Genomic DNA, 15284 nt, shown 5'->3' on the forward strand with positions numbered 1-15284 from the left:
GTAGGATTATTTAAATGTTATGGTATTAAAATTAAATATAAGATATGTCCTATTATTTATTTAAATATTAGTGCGGTGAAATTAAATATTAAGATGTGATGCCATTATTTAAATATTAAGAGATTAGAATCAAATTTTAAGATATGATATTATTATCTGAATATTGATACATTAAAATGAAATGATATTATTACTTAAATATGAATGCATTAAAATTAAATATTAATATCTGCTATCATCATTTAAATATGCAGGTATTGAAATTAAATATTAAGATATGGTAAATTATGTTACCATTTTAAATCTCACCTACTTATTCTAATAAAAAATATATAAAATCCAGAATCTAATAATAGCTGTATCGTAAACCTTTATGCTATTAAATTAATGACATTTATATTAACTATAACATGAACAAGTCGACAACGACATATTGGTAAATTTCACCTACTTACGTCAGAAACGCATAAAAGCGGCAGCACCACCGTTCAGCTGCACTTGTTGTAAATTCGTTAATATTATTAATCAAACGCAAGCTAGTTCAGTCTCCCGACAATAATAGTCTTACCGCCGTAAATGAATTTATTGCCCGGAGATGGTATAAGTCATAAGTATATACGACTTTTGAATGAGAACTGGCATATACGTCAGAAGCCACTATGATTAACTCCAATTGGTTCTCTACAGTTCACAGGCTGAACAACCGTTTTCATTAATAAATGAGGTACTGCACCGTGGCCGCTATCGTTCGCGCTTTTTATTTCGTTCGAAAAATCAAACCTTTTAACAATTCCTTGCTCGAAACAAAATGCACGTTTCAAGGAACCGTTGCACGTTGTGTAATTTTTTCGTCACCGGCGAATAAATGGTTCTTTTGTATCTAATTGTGTATAGTATATAAATCAATGTATAATGTAATGTATATTATAAATATTAAATACGTAAATATATCTATAAAATATCTTAAGAAATACCCAACACAGTTATTACTGAATTTCGAATATAGTATTTTATATGTATTGATAAGTCTAATATGAAATTAACAAATTAAATATGTAAAATATGCAAATATATATATATCAACGTCTAAAAGAAATATATAAAATATAGGAATGTATTTCTACTGTATGTTATCGTATATTTATTTCAATCTGGACAAAAATAAACCTATCTAAAAATCGTATCCTAGAGAATACGTCAAAAACATCTAAACCAACAACATATAAAATATGTTAAAATACAATATGAAAGTTATCCAATAAAAATCGATGGACAAAGTGTTAAACGACGCAAGCTTATGACATCTTCATCTTTGTCGATTAGACGTTCGCCGCAGTCCCGTGCAGCACGAGCAATTCAGTGAAAATGCGTCGGAGTTGACAATGAAACCAAGAGAGAGAGAGAGAGAGAGAGACTGCTGAATATTCAGCCGAACGCCGGCCGATGTCCGGGGAAGGTAGGTAGGTAGGTAGGTGTGTGCGGACTGGATCTAAATCGGCTTCGTTCGGCATTCAGCGCGCGGCCGCCGAGGATTGCGGTTTCGCGAAATGGAAAACGGACAAACGACCGTATAGAGCGAAAGTTCAGGTGTCCGCGCGAAATGGATCGGCTATTGCGAACGGGGACAGGTATTCGGGAGCTTTTCAGCACGGTTAATCGGTTATACAACCGTCCCGAGCGGTCTTCGAAAATCGTTACACGGAACACGGCGGAACGCCGAACGAATCGCCGAGTGGCCATCGATTAGCCTCGAAAGCGTCGATCGAACTTTTGTGGACAAATTCGAGTGGGCGTTCCAATTAAAATGGCGTTTATGTTAGATAAACGAAAGTAAGAGAAATGAAATTAAATAAAATGAAATTAAATGAAACTGAATAAAATAAAATTAAGTTAAATAAAAATAAATGAAACTAAATCAAATGAAATGAAGTTAGATAAAGTTAAATGAAATGAAGTTAAATAAAGTTAAATGAAATGAAGTTAAATAAAGTTAAATGAAATGAAGTTAAATAAAGTTAAATGAAATGAAATAAAATTAAATAAAATAGAATAAAATGAAATCGAATTAAATAGAATTACATAAAATTGAATAAAATCAAATTCAATTAAATAGAATTAAATGAAACTAAATAGAATGAAATGAAATGAAATGAAATAAAATTAAATGTAAATGAATAAAATTAAATGTAAATTAATAAAATTAAATGTAAATGAATAAAATTAAATGTAAATGAATAAAATTAAATGTAAATGAATAAAATTAAATGAGAGCAAATCAAGTTAAATTAAACTTTGAATCGAAGCGATTCTCTATCTTTCTGGATCGGTTCTCAGATAGTCGATCTCGATGCGTATCAATTATTTTTGTCAAGAATATTAAAAGTCAGTGGTTTAATGGGATTAGAAGATCCTCGGTGTGGAAGCCTTAAGAGTTTATAATAAGCTATTTCAAGAAAGATAAGCGATCGGAGCCGCATTATATAATTTCAGGGTATTGATAGCGACGCGTTTAGATGGTTATTTAGATAAACGTCGCAGTCTACTTCATTCGAATCGTCTAAGAAATCAGTATTTTGCGTATACGGTAATCGATGACAATAAATAATCCGATCATAATTAAGCTACGCTATTAATTTAAGAAGAATTATAGGGCATAATTGGTTGAGATTAATATAAATATACAAGATAAAGAAATATACGTTATAAAATGTGCTGTGTGATAAAAGACTGTGCATATCAATATTAAAAAAAAAGAAACAACAATGCAAAGAGAAAAATACAAAGTCATCAAAGTCGATAAATACACCGCTGTGAGATCATGGTGCTGCCTACAGAAATTTCATTTCTATCTCGACTTATTTATCGAAGCCACAGATTGGGATAATGTTCTGCATCGTGTTGTATTACATCATTCTAGCATCATACATTGATAAGGAGTATCAATATTTACATAAGTTTTACTATACTTTTTCTTCAAATTCTCCGCCGTACGAGTATTATGAAATAGAACCGGCGAGACTGTGAGGACGCGAGTGTAGAAAGCCATGAGAAGTGTTCGGATTGGCGTTAATCGTTGTTCGTGGCTCATAAATTGATCTGTCGTGTATTATTCGAATAATATTTGTATAATCTTTAGAGTAGATTCGAATAATATTTAAAGTAGACGAGAATAATATTTCTAGTACATTCGAATAATATTTCGAGTAGATTCGAATAACATTTCCAATAGATGAGAATAGCGTTTCCTATTTTATTCGAATAATAGTTAAAATTCATTCGAATATATTTCCAAAAACTATATTTTGAATAATATTCGAATCCTATTTCGATTAATATTCGAACGATATTTCGAATCATATTTGAGTCATGCTTCGAATAATATTCAAATAATATTCAAACAATATTCGAGTAATAAACCATTAATGTTAGCATCCTCCAGACGAATGACATGCATGGAGTATTAAAAATAAAAGAAAATATCGTGTCTATGCGCGTCTATGCAGCGCAGGCAGCGCGAGCGATCGCGTCGAGGAACATTTCGCTAACGGTTCGCCGAATACCGAAAGTGTGGATCCGGCTTAACGGCTCCGATCCGCGACTTTCGGGTCAGACGTATGGTTCGCAAATAACGTAAACGCGGCTGGTATGTGGGTGCAATTAAACGGGTTATCGGCCGTTCAGATATACAACGCAATCGGAACGACGCGTTGCGGTTTCCAACGCGGTGAAATTTCCAGCTCGATCAGCCGTCGCTCGCCGTCGCCGTCGCCGTCGCCGTCGCCGTCACCATCGTCGTCGTCGTCGAAACGGTACGGAAATTTCGCGAGCCGGCGTACGCGCGAGGCGTCGCAACGCCGCGGAAATTTCGCCGCGACGGCCGCCGTATTATCATTCATCGCGGGCGAGCCTGTTTACATATTCGCGGGGCGACGAGCGCGTAATTCACGCCCCGAGCTTTGTGTCCCGAGCCGACAAATACCGCCGGCGGTAAACCCGCACGCGACTTTACACGCTTTTAACCGTACGGCATCCGACGTTTCTTTTCTTTTTCCTTTTCTTTTCTCTTTTCGTTTCCATCCGTGAAACGGAACCGTGTAACGCGAATGCGAAATTAATTTACCGCTTTTCGAGGCACGGTCTCTCTCTCTCTCTCGCGCGCGCGCGAGATCAGATAAACGACACCGAGATGAAACTGTGAAGTCGCGCGATGCGGTGTATGTATTTGCATACAGGCTGAGTCACTCGACTCTGCCATCTTGAAGCCGTCGCCTCCGTGCGCTGTTTGTTCTATGGTCAATTGGACGAAAGTTTCGCGATGAGCGCCGCTTACGATTAAGCGACTTTTCTTGTTATTTTCTATATATGCGGCGACGAGGCCGCGACGTGACCGGTAATGTTTAAACGGAAAACATTTGAAATGCGTTTCTTCGACGAAAATACTGTACGAGATGTTATCCGAACGATCTGTTACGAAGACATAAATATACTATTTTTATAAGCGCGCGCTGCCGAGCAGATAAAATATTTTTTGCTTTCTAGAATACATGCCGCACTCGGATTTTAATTTATATTGGCTCGCCATTAACGTATTGGAGATATTTTACGGGCTTGTAGAAAAAAATGTGAACTTTGCAAAACCTTTAAAAAAAATATAAACTTTGCATAGACTTGTAAAATAATATAGACTTTGCACAGACTCGTAGAGAAATATAGACTTCGTACAGGCTCGTAGAAAAATATATATCTTGCACAAAACTCGTAGAAGAAGTAAAGGAAAAATATAAATCGACTTGTAAAATAATATAGGCTTTGCACAGACTTGTTAAATAATGTAGACTTTGCACAGACTTGTTAAATAATATAGGCTTTGCACAGACTTGTTAAATAATGTAGACTTTACACAGACTTGTTAAATAATATAGACTTTGCACAGACTCGTAGAAAAATATATATCTTGCACAAACTCGTAGAAGAAATAAAGGAAAAGTATAAATCGACTTGTAAAATAATATAGACTTTGCACAGACTTGTTAAATAATATAGACTTTGCACAGACTCGTAGAGAAATATAGACTTTGTACAGACTCGTAGAAAAATATATATCTTGCACAGACTCGTAGAAGAAATAAAGGAAAAATATAAATCGACTTGTAAAATAATATAGGCTTTGCACAGACTTGTTAAATAATATAGACTTTGCACAGACTTGTTAAATAATATAGACTTTGCACAGACTCGTAGAAAAATGTAGACTTTGTACAGACTCGTAGAGAAATATAGACTTTGTACAGACTCGTGGAGAAATATATATTCTGCACGAACTCGCAGGAGATATAAAGAAAAGGAAAATTTATAGCGTGCGAATTATAACTTCGGCGTGTAAGCAACACCTCGCGAAACGAGCGAGCTATCTCTTGGAAAATTTCGTTTGTTTTTTATTGGAAGACTGTTAGTTATTTACTCGCGGCCCAATGGAACGATCGATGTATATCAGAGAAGCATATACGAAAATGCAGCGACGCGAGCATGTGACTTCAAAGTTACATGGCGTCATAGAGAGTTAACGACCATTGGCGACGCGACGCAACGTCGCGTCGGCTCACCCGGCCGTACCTGTTCCGTTAATTACTTGAGAAACGGGACTCGATACGTTTTATTCCAAATATTAAGTCGATCGAAAAATCGTCGCGTTTCTCTCCGTCTAGCGTTTTTGCCGAAAGAAACGAGAAATCAACTACAAAACCGAGGATCATTACGCGAAATAAAAATATTCTGTAACGAAAGTGAAGATAATTAATTAGAAATTAATTAGCTATTGCTTCTTTCATTCATTCTAATCGATTAAAATTAATGGCTTGGCATTGCTTGTGTCATGTAAAATATCATTATTGAATGTTTCGTTTATATATACAAATTATTGACACATTAATGCGCGAAATGAAAATAGTTTCCATAATTTTTTGAAAGCAGGAATCGTATACGAATTTCCTTGTTTGTCAAATCATTTTAATATATTAATATGCTTGGATACTGTCAGTCTTTTTATTGTTTCAAATTACACCTAACTATTGAGAAAATCGTTTTAAACATGTTGGAAAATTACTTAAATTTCTTCGAACACATTACAGAAACATTTCGTCGACTCGAGAAGAATTAACAGTGATAAAGATGATTAAGAAGTGATATATAACTGCATAATTTATCACTGGGTCCATTCGGACCGACGGTAAATATATTATTTCTCGACCATCTAATTTCCGCCAATTAATTGCAATTTTCTCACGTTTAATTAAAATCGACAGAAGCGCCAACGTGTCTAAAAAAAGAAAGTAAACGCTAAAAGAAAATGACAATTAAAGTTATCAATCATCTCAACGATGCTTGATTACATCTTTACAAAAAAGGGTCCGTCATGTAATCGTTAAATGCCACATCGATTAATAAAATCGGCGTTCCGCGCAGATCTAGTACGCGGCGAATAAAGCGCGGCGCGCGCGCGCGCGTATTTAATTTTTACTGCGAACCCGAGCGAGGAAAGCGAAACCCTTTCCTAATAACAGATCGGGGAAAACCAGTTTCCCGGCAAATTCAATTAACCGCTCGTTGATTCGACTAATTTCCGCTGGGAAAACCCCCCGCGCGGGGGCCCTGTTTTCGGTGGCGGTAATTCACGGCGGACTTTCTTTCGGCGTTCCACCGTCAAATTGATGACTGGACGCTTGAATTCGATACCTGATTCGCCTGGTAACCCGATCGTTATTAAAGGTAAGTATTACGCTACGTAATCTAGAAGTAAGTGTAATTAATCCCCGGCTATGTAACCGCATTTCCTCTCGAAACATTTTTGCTTAAATTGCCCGACGTCGGACTACTGTGCTTCGCGCGCATAAATCACGGAATAAATTGCCGCGGCGGTCGGCGCCGATCGCTGTTCGACATTGCGCGAATTGTTCCGAATCAAATATTTATCGATAATGATTTTCGGGCGAATTCTTATTGGACGGATACTCTACTTGAACGATAATTACGTATTGTTCGAAGCCAACTGTTCTATGCATTTGTTCGAATAACTTGAAGCTGAGTCACATAATTCTCTATTCTTTCGTTAAATAATTCTGCAAATATATTCGAATAATTCTTCATTCTTTGTTCGAATATTTCTTTATTTTTCTGTTGCATAATTCTTCAGTATTTAGTAGAATAATTCTTCATTTTTCATTTCAGTAATTCTGCATTTTTCATTTCAATAATTCTACATTTTTTATTTCAATAACTCTTCAAATAATTCGAATAATTCTCCATTTTATGGTCAAATAATTCTTCAATTTCTAGTCGAATAATTCTTCATGTTTTAGTTAAAAAAATTCTTATTTTTTAATCGACTAATTCTTCAAACTAATTCGAATAATTCCCTATTTTTCAGTCGTCCCTATTTTTTATTCTTAGCCGAACAATTTTACATTCTTCATTAGAGCAATTGCTCGGTTCTTATTTGAATAAATTACTCGGCTAGATATTGCACAATTATTGGAATAATGATGTCTATAATTGTCGACCGTTTATTTTTACGTAATCCCTTAAGCATATCTGTGTTGCATTATCATAACTTTCATTCGCCTCGATTATTTTCCGAAATTAATTCCTCCGCAAAACGACTCTTATCCGACTAAAAGACAACCTCTAATTCAGATGAATTCTGATTAATTACGATTCGTCTGTTGCGCCGAGACGTTTCCTGCTACGAGCGTAATAATTAGAATTGTTAAGAACAGCATTTAAAGTGTCGATACTTAAAGTGTCATCGCGAGCTGCGTTCTACATAGGAGCACGACTACAATGCACACCTATTAGCTTGTTCGTACATCTGGGTCAGTGCGAGGTGTTGAACCGGTGCGTTCCTTCCTGCCACATCGTGGCATCCACGATTCCAGTTTTCTTTTCCTCCACTGTTCGATGGATACGCTGGTATTCTTAATATTAGACGCGCCATGCTCCGAATTGGAATTAAAATAGAAATATAGAATTAACGCGAGATATTAATAGACATAATCATATATTTCTATAGTGGAAATAATATAAAATAGAAATATTGAATCAAGGAGGAATGTTAATAGATACAATTGTATATTTTCAAATTCAGAATAATAAAAATGGAAATATACAATTGAAAAGAAATATCAATAAAAATAGCCGCGAATTTCTATATTAGAAATAGTAGAAAACACAATAGTAATATACAGTCGAAAAGAATTATGTCTGGTTCCCTATATTAGGTATAATAGAATATAAAAATATAGCATTACCAAAAATTACCAATAGAAATAACTGTATATCTCAATATTAAAAATAATAAAGAAAAAGAAAAATATACAACCACGATATTTCCTTAAATTTCTGCTTAGACATCGGTAACAATGCAAGCATTCGCTGTGACTCTACAATTATTCATGCCACTGTAACAAACGATCAAAAATCATCGTTTAAGTTTCCAATAGCAAATCTAGTTTCTCGAGAATATCCTTGCATGCTCCTCGTTCAAAAATGGTCGAAAGTTGCCGAAACAGTATCGCGAGCGCGTCCTAAATCATGCGAGCGAAAGATCAGCCGGCGAAGAGAAGTTAAGTAAGAAACGCGTGGCCAGCCGAAAATGGCGCGAAGAAATCCCGGCGCGGCCGACGAATCTGTCGCGTTCGAAAAGTCGCATGCGCCTTGTCGCGCGACGGGTAAGGCGGACCGATTCAAACCCCGGGAACACAATCGGCCGTTCGATTCCCGCCTTTTTCGCGCGGCGTCGATCTCGTTACGTAAAAGCGGCCGCCCCGGTATTTTCGATTCGTTCTCTAACCTTTAAAGGAAAAGAAACTGCCCGGATTCTGACGAAATCCCGACGGGGAAGCCGAAAGGGAGCAAGAGCGGGCACGTCGACGACGAGTCTCGCGTCCCGCGCCGTAGAATCGACCGTTCGATCGATCCGATAAAGAGAGCGCGAGGCTCTCTTAGGGTCACTGATTTTATCGGGACTGTCTACCATTAGGGATCTCGTCTTTCTCGAAATATGCATCGTGGAAAAAGAATAGCGCGCGAATTTCTCGGCCGAAAGAGGTGCGCGGTGCGTGTACGGTTAGAATTTCTTCCATTTCACCCCTTGCCGCAGTTTAATGAGTCGAACTCGTAATGGAGATTTCTAGTTAAATAAATACTGATATAATAATATTGTTATTATTATTCTGTTCTTTTAAGTTCGAATAAAATTCCGGTCTTTTCTTTACTATATTTAAGCATTCGAGGAAATATAGGCACGCAATAAATGCAACTTTTCTTCTTCTTCTTCGTTTAAGAAATTATTATAATAGGAAACTTCTAGACATCTTAAAAGTGAAGAAAGTGGTCGTTATTTGGAGATTAAAATAACTTGCACATAAAATCCAAGTAGTAAATTATTTCGTTATTTCTTTAGAACTGTTTGTTTAAATAGCTTCCTCGCGAAGAAATCATTCGTCCTGTGGTCGTCCAGTCATTTAGATCTAGCGTATTTAAATCGTCACCTAATTTTAGTGAATGATCTGATGTTCAATGAAATAAATATTTGTTACAATAAGAAATAATAAATCTACACGAAGTATCCTCAGGAATATGATTGGGAAAATTCCTGAGCAGCGGTGAGAATCGTCATAAATACAGTTAATTGTTTAACTGTGAGAGCGGTCTATCTGGAGGGTTAAATTTTTATATTGCGTTATTATCGTTATTTTTAAGTGCAAGAATGTCTTACTCGACAAATACAAATAAATATCGATATTAGAACTTTGCACCTGACTTCAGAAGTTATAGCCACGAAATTTGATGATTTATATAACAAAAGAGAAAGCTACAATGTTTTGCTTAAATCTTCGATGCATAATCTAGTTTTAGAAAGAGAATATTTTGAATACTATAAAAATTGTTCATGTGAAAAGAATTAATAATACTTGAAGACAATCGGTGATGGAAAACCATCGGTGATGCTACAGTGGCCGTCTCCACTACCCCAGTCCATTTCAACCCTAGAACAACCCCTTCCATTTCTCGACTTAAGAGACATCGCGAAGAGACATCAAATAAAATCTTGACAATCGAAATATTATTTATCGCTTTCAAAATATAAGATATGAAATACGACATCAGTAAAAGAAGGGGTACATGTTTTAATATATATCTACTTTATCTAATATTATTACTATTTATTTAGCTATGGCTACGGCGACACCCCACCGTCCCAGGGTTAAAATAAGTAACTGCGTCTTAGACGGTGCACAAGTGCGCAAACTTCCAATAAAATTGTTGATCCCGTGCACTCCCGTCGCGGGTATCGGGCGCGTGCGTTGCTTCGGGGGTGGAGGGGATGCGGAATGAAAGAATACAGCGGAAACAATGGCGACTTACCGGCGGCGCGATGAGGCCTCCTCGCCCAGTCGTCTTCGATCAAGGGCGCGACCCTTCGTGCACGCAACGTCGAAGGGCAGGAGACGACGACGAGCAAGATCGACAAGAGAACACCGTGGCAATGCATCTCGGGAGCAGCTTTCGGTCCTATCTCGCAGCTAGTTCTCTCTCTCCCTCTGTCTCTCCTCGGCTCTCTCGGTCCCGCTCGTGCCCGCGTATATCTCCTATTTCGCTTTCTCGTCCCTGGGCACTTGGTGCTTCAACGCATATAGCGTGTGTGTCCCCCGTCTCGGTTCCACCTTTCGCGTGTCTCGCTCTTCTTTTCTATTTGTATCTGTTTTTCTCTCTCTCTCTCCCGATTCCACCACGCCGTCTCTTTCTCGCTCACGCCCGCGTCACCGTCCGTGCGTCGGTCTCTGTCGCCGGAGCCGCGGCCACTGGTCTATTAACGACCGTTCACTGCACGAAACTTTCTGCACTGTACGCCACTCTGTACGATCTCGCACCACCTTCAATCTTCTCGCGCGATCCTAACGCGACACATTCGGTGGAGAAAACGACGACACCGACGGGAATCGTGAACGCGAACGCGAGACCGCGACGACGACGTGCGACAACGACGAGCGACGACGATGACCACGATGACCACGATGACCACGAAGTCGACGACGACGACAAGCACACGACAATGCGCGGAGGCAGATCGCGAACGTGCACGATAATGATTAGAAAGAATGAGCGGGCCGAGAACCCGTGCTAGCCGCAATATTTACTGCAGATAACGCGCGAGCTGTATCGTGCACCGGCCGAGACACGTTCAACGAGCGCATCCGACGGCTTAATAGGCTAAGGTACACGCAGGATCGTTATTCTTTCGTTCCCCGTTTTTCTCTCTCTCGGTCTCTCTCTCTCTCTCTCTCTCTCTCTCTCTCCTTCTCTCTCTCCGGTGCTCGCCGCCTGCCTCCCGATCTGTCTATTCGTCTCTCTTCTTTCTCTCGTGGTCGATCTCTTTTTTGCTATCCTTCTTTCTCTCTTTTAGCCGAGTGTGTGCACACAGAGAGTTCGTACACGGGCTGCTTGTCTCTCTCCGTCCCCCGCCTCCGCTCTTCCCCCCCGTGGCTGCTCTCGGTCGCGCGTTCTGTGTTACTGCGCGCGCGTTTTATAAGGCGGTACACAACGAGCGACGAGTTTCGAACGACCAGAGGGACACGAAAGAGCCCGGTGCGCGCCTCCTCGGTTTCTCGCGGCTTCTTCCTTCCGTCTTCTTCCCTCCGACGCCGTGTTGCTGCTCTCAGCGGCCGCGCAGCGCACACCTCCTCGCGGCGGCGCTCTCGTTACCATAGATCGTGTGCCTGTCCCGCCGATTTCTCGAACTGGCCGGCGAAACGGAACGAACGAGACACGAGAGGTGCCCGATGCAGAAGAGACGAGCCCGTCCGTCGCGTGCTGATCGCCACCGCCGCGACTCACTCTGTCCGTCTATCCTCGGGAATCGGGCGGATCGCGCGCCGCGGATCGAGAGCCTCGATCGACGGCGACGGATCGATCTCTCGTCCTCCAAACGGCAGATTAGCCTGGCACGTCGAAGCTGTCGTAAGCTCTCTTTCTCTCTCTCTCTCTCCCTCTTTCTATATATATATATATATATCTTTTTCTCTCTGTGTCACCGTGTGTGTGTGTGCCTCTCCGTTAGGCCGGCGTGTATCGAGCGATCATCGACGATACCGAATCTCGAAGTTCGCCAAAGGTCCCATCGCGCGTGCGCGACTCACACGATTTTTCCGCGGTTGTTCCACCGTAATCTCGAGGTGTATATCCTCGTGGTGCGCCCGTACGTAGCGTTCCCGAAGGTGTTTCCCGGAGATGGTGTTTCAAGGTACGTCGCGCGCGGTCGCGCGGGTGTCTCGAAGGGCACCGCGGGCTCTCACACTGTGTCGCGAAACAAATGCCGTATCGCGCGCTTCTCGCGGTCTCCTCTGTCCGCCAAACACTCGGTTCTCGCCTTCTCTTCACCGTTTACTTCGCTCCTCACCGGCCTCTTTCCACGCGAACCAACAGGCCAGTGTGCGTCTGACACGGTCGGCGCGTGACTGCCGTGACTGACTAGCCGTGAGTGAGTGACTGACTGGTGGGAAGCTGTTACTCGACTCGCTCTCTACGCCCGTGCCGCCACTGAATCTGATGTATCTGATCATCGGCACCGTCTCCGGCTGGCTCGCTCGAAAAAGCTTCTGCTTTGGCGCTTGCGCCACGACGAATCGCTTTTTCGCTTTCGTACACGCCGGTAACGCTCGACCAGCCAACACACGTTCGCGCTCGTTCTCCTCGCTCGCTCTTCACCGTTTCTTCCTCCGTTCCTCGTTTTCGCGAGAGCAAACTCGAGCGCGCTCGCTCCCTTTCTGTCTCTCACTCTCTCTCCCTCCCTCTCTCTCTCTCTCTCTCTCTCTCGCGCGCGCGCAGCCTTCACTACCGTGTACCACCAACGATATTACTTATATATATATACATATATAGCTATGTATAAATATACATATACATGAGAGTGTGTATATATGTACACATGTATATATACGCTCACGAAAGACGAGACAGGACCACGTCTTTGCCCGCGGAAGCGTCGCTCTGTCTGGCGCTTGCACTCGGTGTATTACCGGCTCGCTCGTCTTCTCTTATAATAGTTCGGAACCACGTGCCGGTAACGGGTCACTCGCGACGGAATCGACGTCGGATCGGCCGCGAATCAAAGGTATCGCGTGTCCCCCCCGATACGGTCCCCGACCGCACATGTCCCGGGGTCCGAAAAACACACAGAGCGCGCCAACTCCGAGCACCGATAACGAATTTAAAAGCTTTCCCCCGTTGGCCGGCGATTTCGGCGACGATCGCACTCGGCGATAACGCGCCCGGCGACGTTATCTACTCGCGCTCTCTTGGTCGGTCGTCGATCGATCGATCGATCGGGCGGACGAGCAGTCGGGGCGGCGAGAGAGCGATCCTTATCGTTTCCCGATTTTCACGGCGGCGGCTCTCTCGCTTTTTCGAACTCGTTCGATTACGGGAAACGCGGCGGCTCGGTTCTCGGAATCAGCCGGCTCGAATCCGTTCGCACCACGCGTCTCTGCTTCCTATTCACTGCGCGATCCACCGGCGTGTCGTAGCGATCGCGTGACATCTCATGCTGTCTGTCCGTCTCTTCTTCTTCTTCTTCGAAACCGAACACCGTCGATTCGGTGGACGGCGACGATTCAGTGCCGATATCACCGGTTCTATTTCGATATGTTGGTGACCGTCCGCTTGCACGTAGACGCGCCGGGACGCACGTACGCGTATGTCCACGTATATAGACGTTTGTCCACGTATATAGATGAATGTCCACGTATATAGACGTATGTCACGTATATAGATGACTGTTCTCTTGTATATAGACGAATGTTCACGTATACAGATGAATGTTCCTTGTATATAGATGTATGTTCACGAACGTAGATTTATATTCACGTACGTAGATGTATACAGACGTGTGTAGAAGTATGTGAGAAGTATGTGAGACGTATTGTGGAGGTATGCGAAGGTATATAATATGGATGCAGGAATAGACGCTCGGTTGTGTGGACGTATTTATTGGCGGATAGATGAGCAGATTTATCGATGGATAGATGGATGCGTGAATTTATGGTTGGATTTATCAATGGATAGATAGATGCGTGTATTTATAGTTGGCAGTATTTATGGACAGATAGGTGAAGGAACGTGGATAGACAAGTAAATAGTTTTATCGATGAATACACTAATGGATGTATTTATCGGCGGATAAGTGGAAGTATATATTTATGGATGGATTTATTTAGGTAGAAGGATGAAGGTATTTATCGACCATTGGTTGGGTGTATGAATGAATGGATTTACCAATGGATGGAGAGGTGTATTTATCGATGGATGAACGGATAGGTGTAATAATCGATGAATGTATGGATAGGTGTATTTGTCAATAGATATATGTACGGATTTACGGGTTTATGGGACTGACGTATTTATGGATGCACGTGTGGTTGGACGTATTTATGGATGAACGTATTTATGGATCGACGTATTTATGGATGAACGGATGGATATCCGTATGTTTTCGTATGAGCGTATGGATGTGTATGTGTTTACGTATGGACGTAACTATGAGGGTACGTATTTACTGATGTATGTACGGTATGTATGTCTGGATGGACGATGGTACACACGGTCAGCCGCAAAGAGAGACACACGTTGCGCCGATGTAGCCGACGATGACAACTGTCCGCAGGCCGGTCGAGTCCGTCGCTTTTATGGGGATAGCCGAGCACGCTGCCGCAGCGGGACCCGTGCTCCTATCCGAGTGTGTGCGTACGCGTTTACGTGCTCCATGTACCGCGTTATCGTGCAAGTGCGCGTTCGCGGTCTTTCTCTTCCTCTCCCTCTTTCTCTCCGTTCTCTCTCTCTCTTTCACTCTGCTCTCTCTCAGTCTCTTAGTCTCTCTGTCTCTCTCTCCGTCTCCCTGCTCTCTCTCTCTCTCTCCCCGTGGTTCAATCGTTCCTTCCCGGTCTTGTTTGTGCGCGCGCACATGCACGCCTCCTCGTCGTCGGTCCGTAGGTGTGCGTATGCAGAAGCGAATAGGAGATCGTTCCTAGGCGCGGGAGAGCGACCCGAGCCGGTCCCCCGAGATGCATGCGCGAGAAAGGAAGAAAGAAGAAGGCAAAAGGGAACAGGGGTTCACCGAGAGAGAACTCGTGTCGTCCGGTGTGTGATACCTCGATCGCGGTGGGTGTCGCGAATGACTGCGCTCTGTCCGAGAGGTGTGCGAGAGCGCGCACACCGCGCGTGTGGGTGCTCCC

At 42.0% G+C, this 15284-nt stretch overlaps 1 protein-coding gene across 2 annotated transcripts in view; it reads right to left on the reverse strand.

Annotated features, from left to right (window-relative positions):
- Positions 1-12818, reverse strand: part of Sog (chordin short gastrulation) — a 130515-nt gene extending 117697 nt beyond the window's left edge. For both annotated transcript variants that reach the window (XM_078184947.1, XM_078184948.1), the window contains exon 1: positions 10423-12818. In XM_078184947.1, coding sequence (XP_078041073.1) covers positions 10423-10549 — 127 coding nt within the window. In that variant the 5' untranslated portion in view covers positions 10550-12818. The remainder of the gene's footprint in view (positions 1-10422) is intronic.
- Between the last annotated feature and the right edge of the window lie 2466 nt (positions 12819-15284).

Source organism: Augochlora pura, chromosome 7 (genome assembly GCF_028453695.1).
Source record: "Augochlora pura isolate Apur16 chromosome 7, APUR_v2.2.1, whole genome shotgun sequence".
In the NCBI taxonomy this organism is placed as follows: domain Eukaryota; kingdom Metazoa; phylum Arthropoda; class Insecta; order Hymenoptera; family Halictidae; genus Augochlora; species Augochlora pura.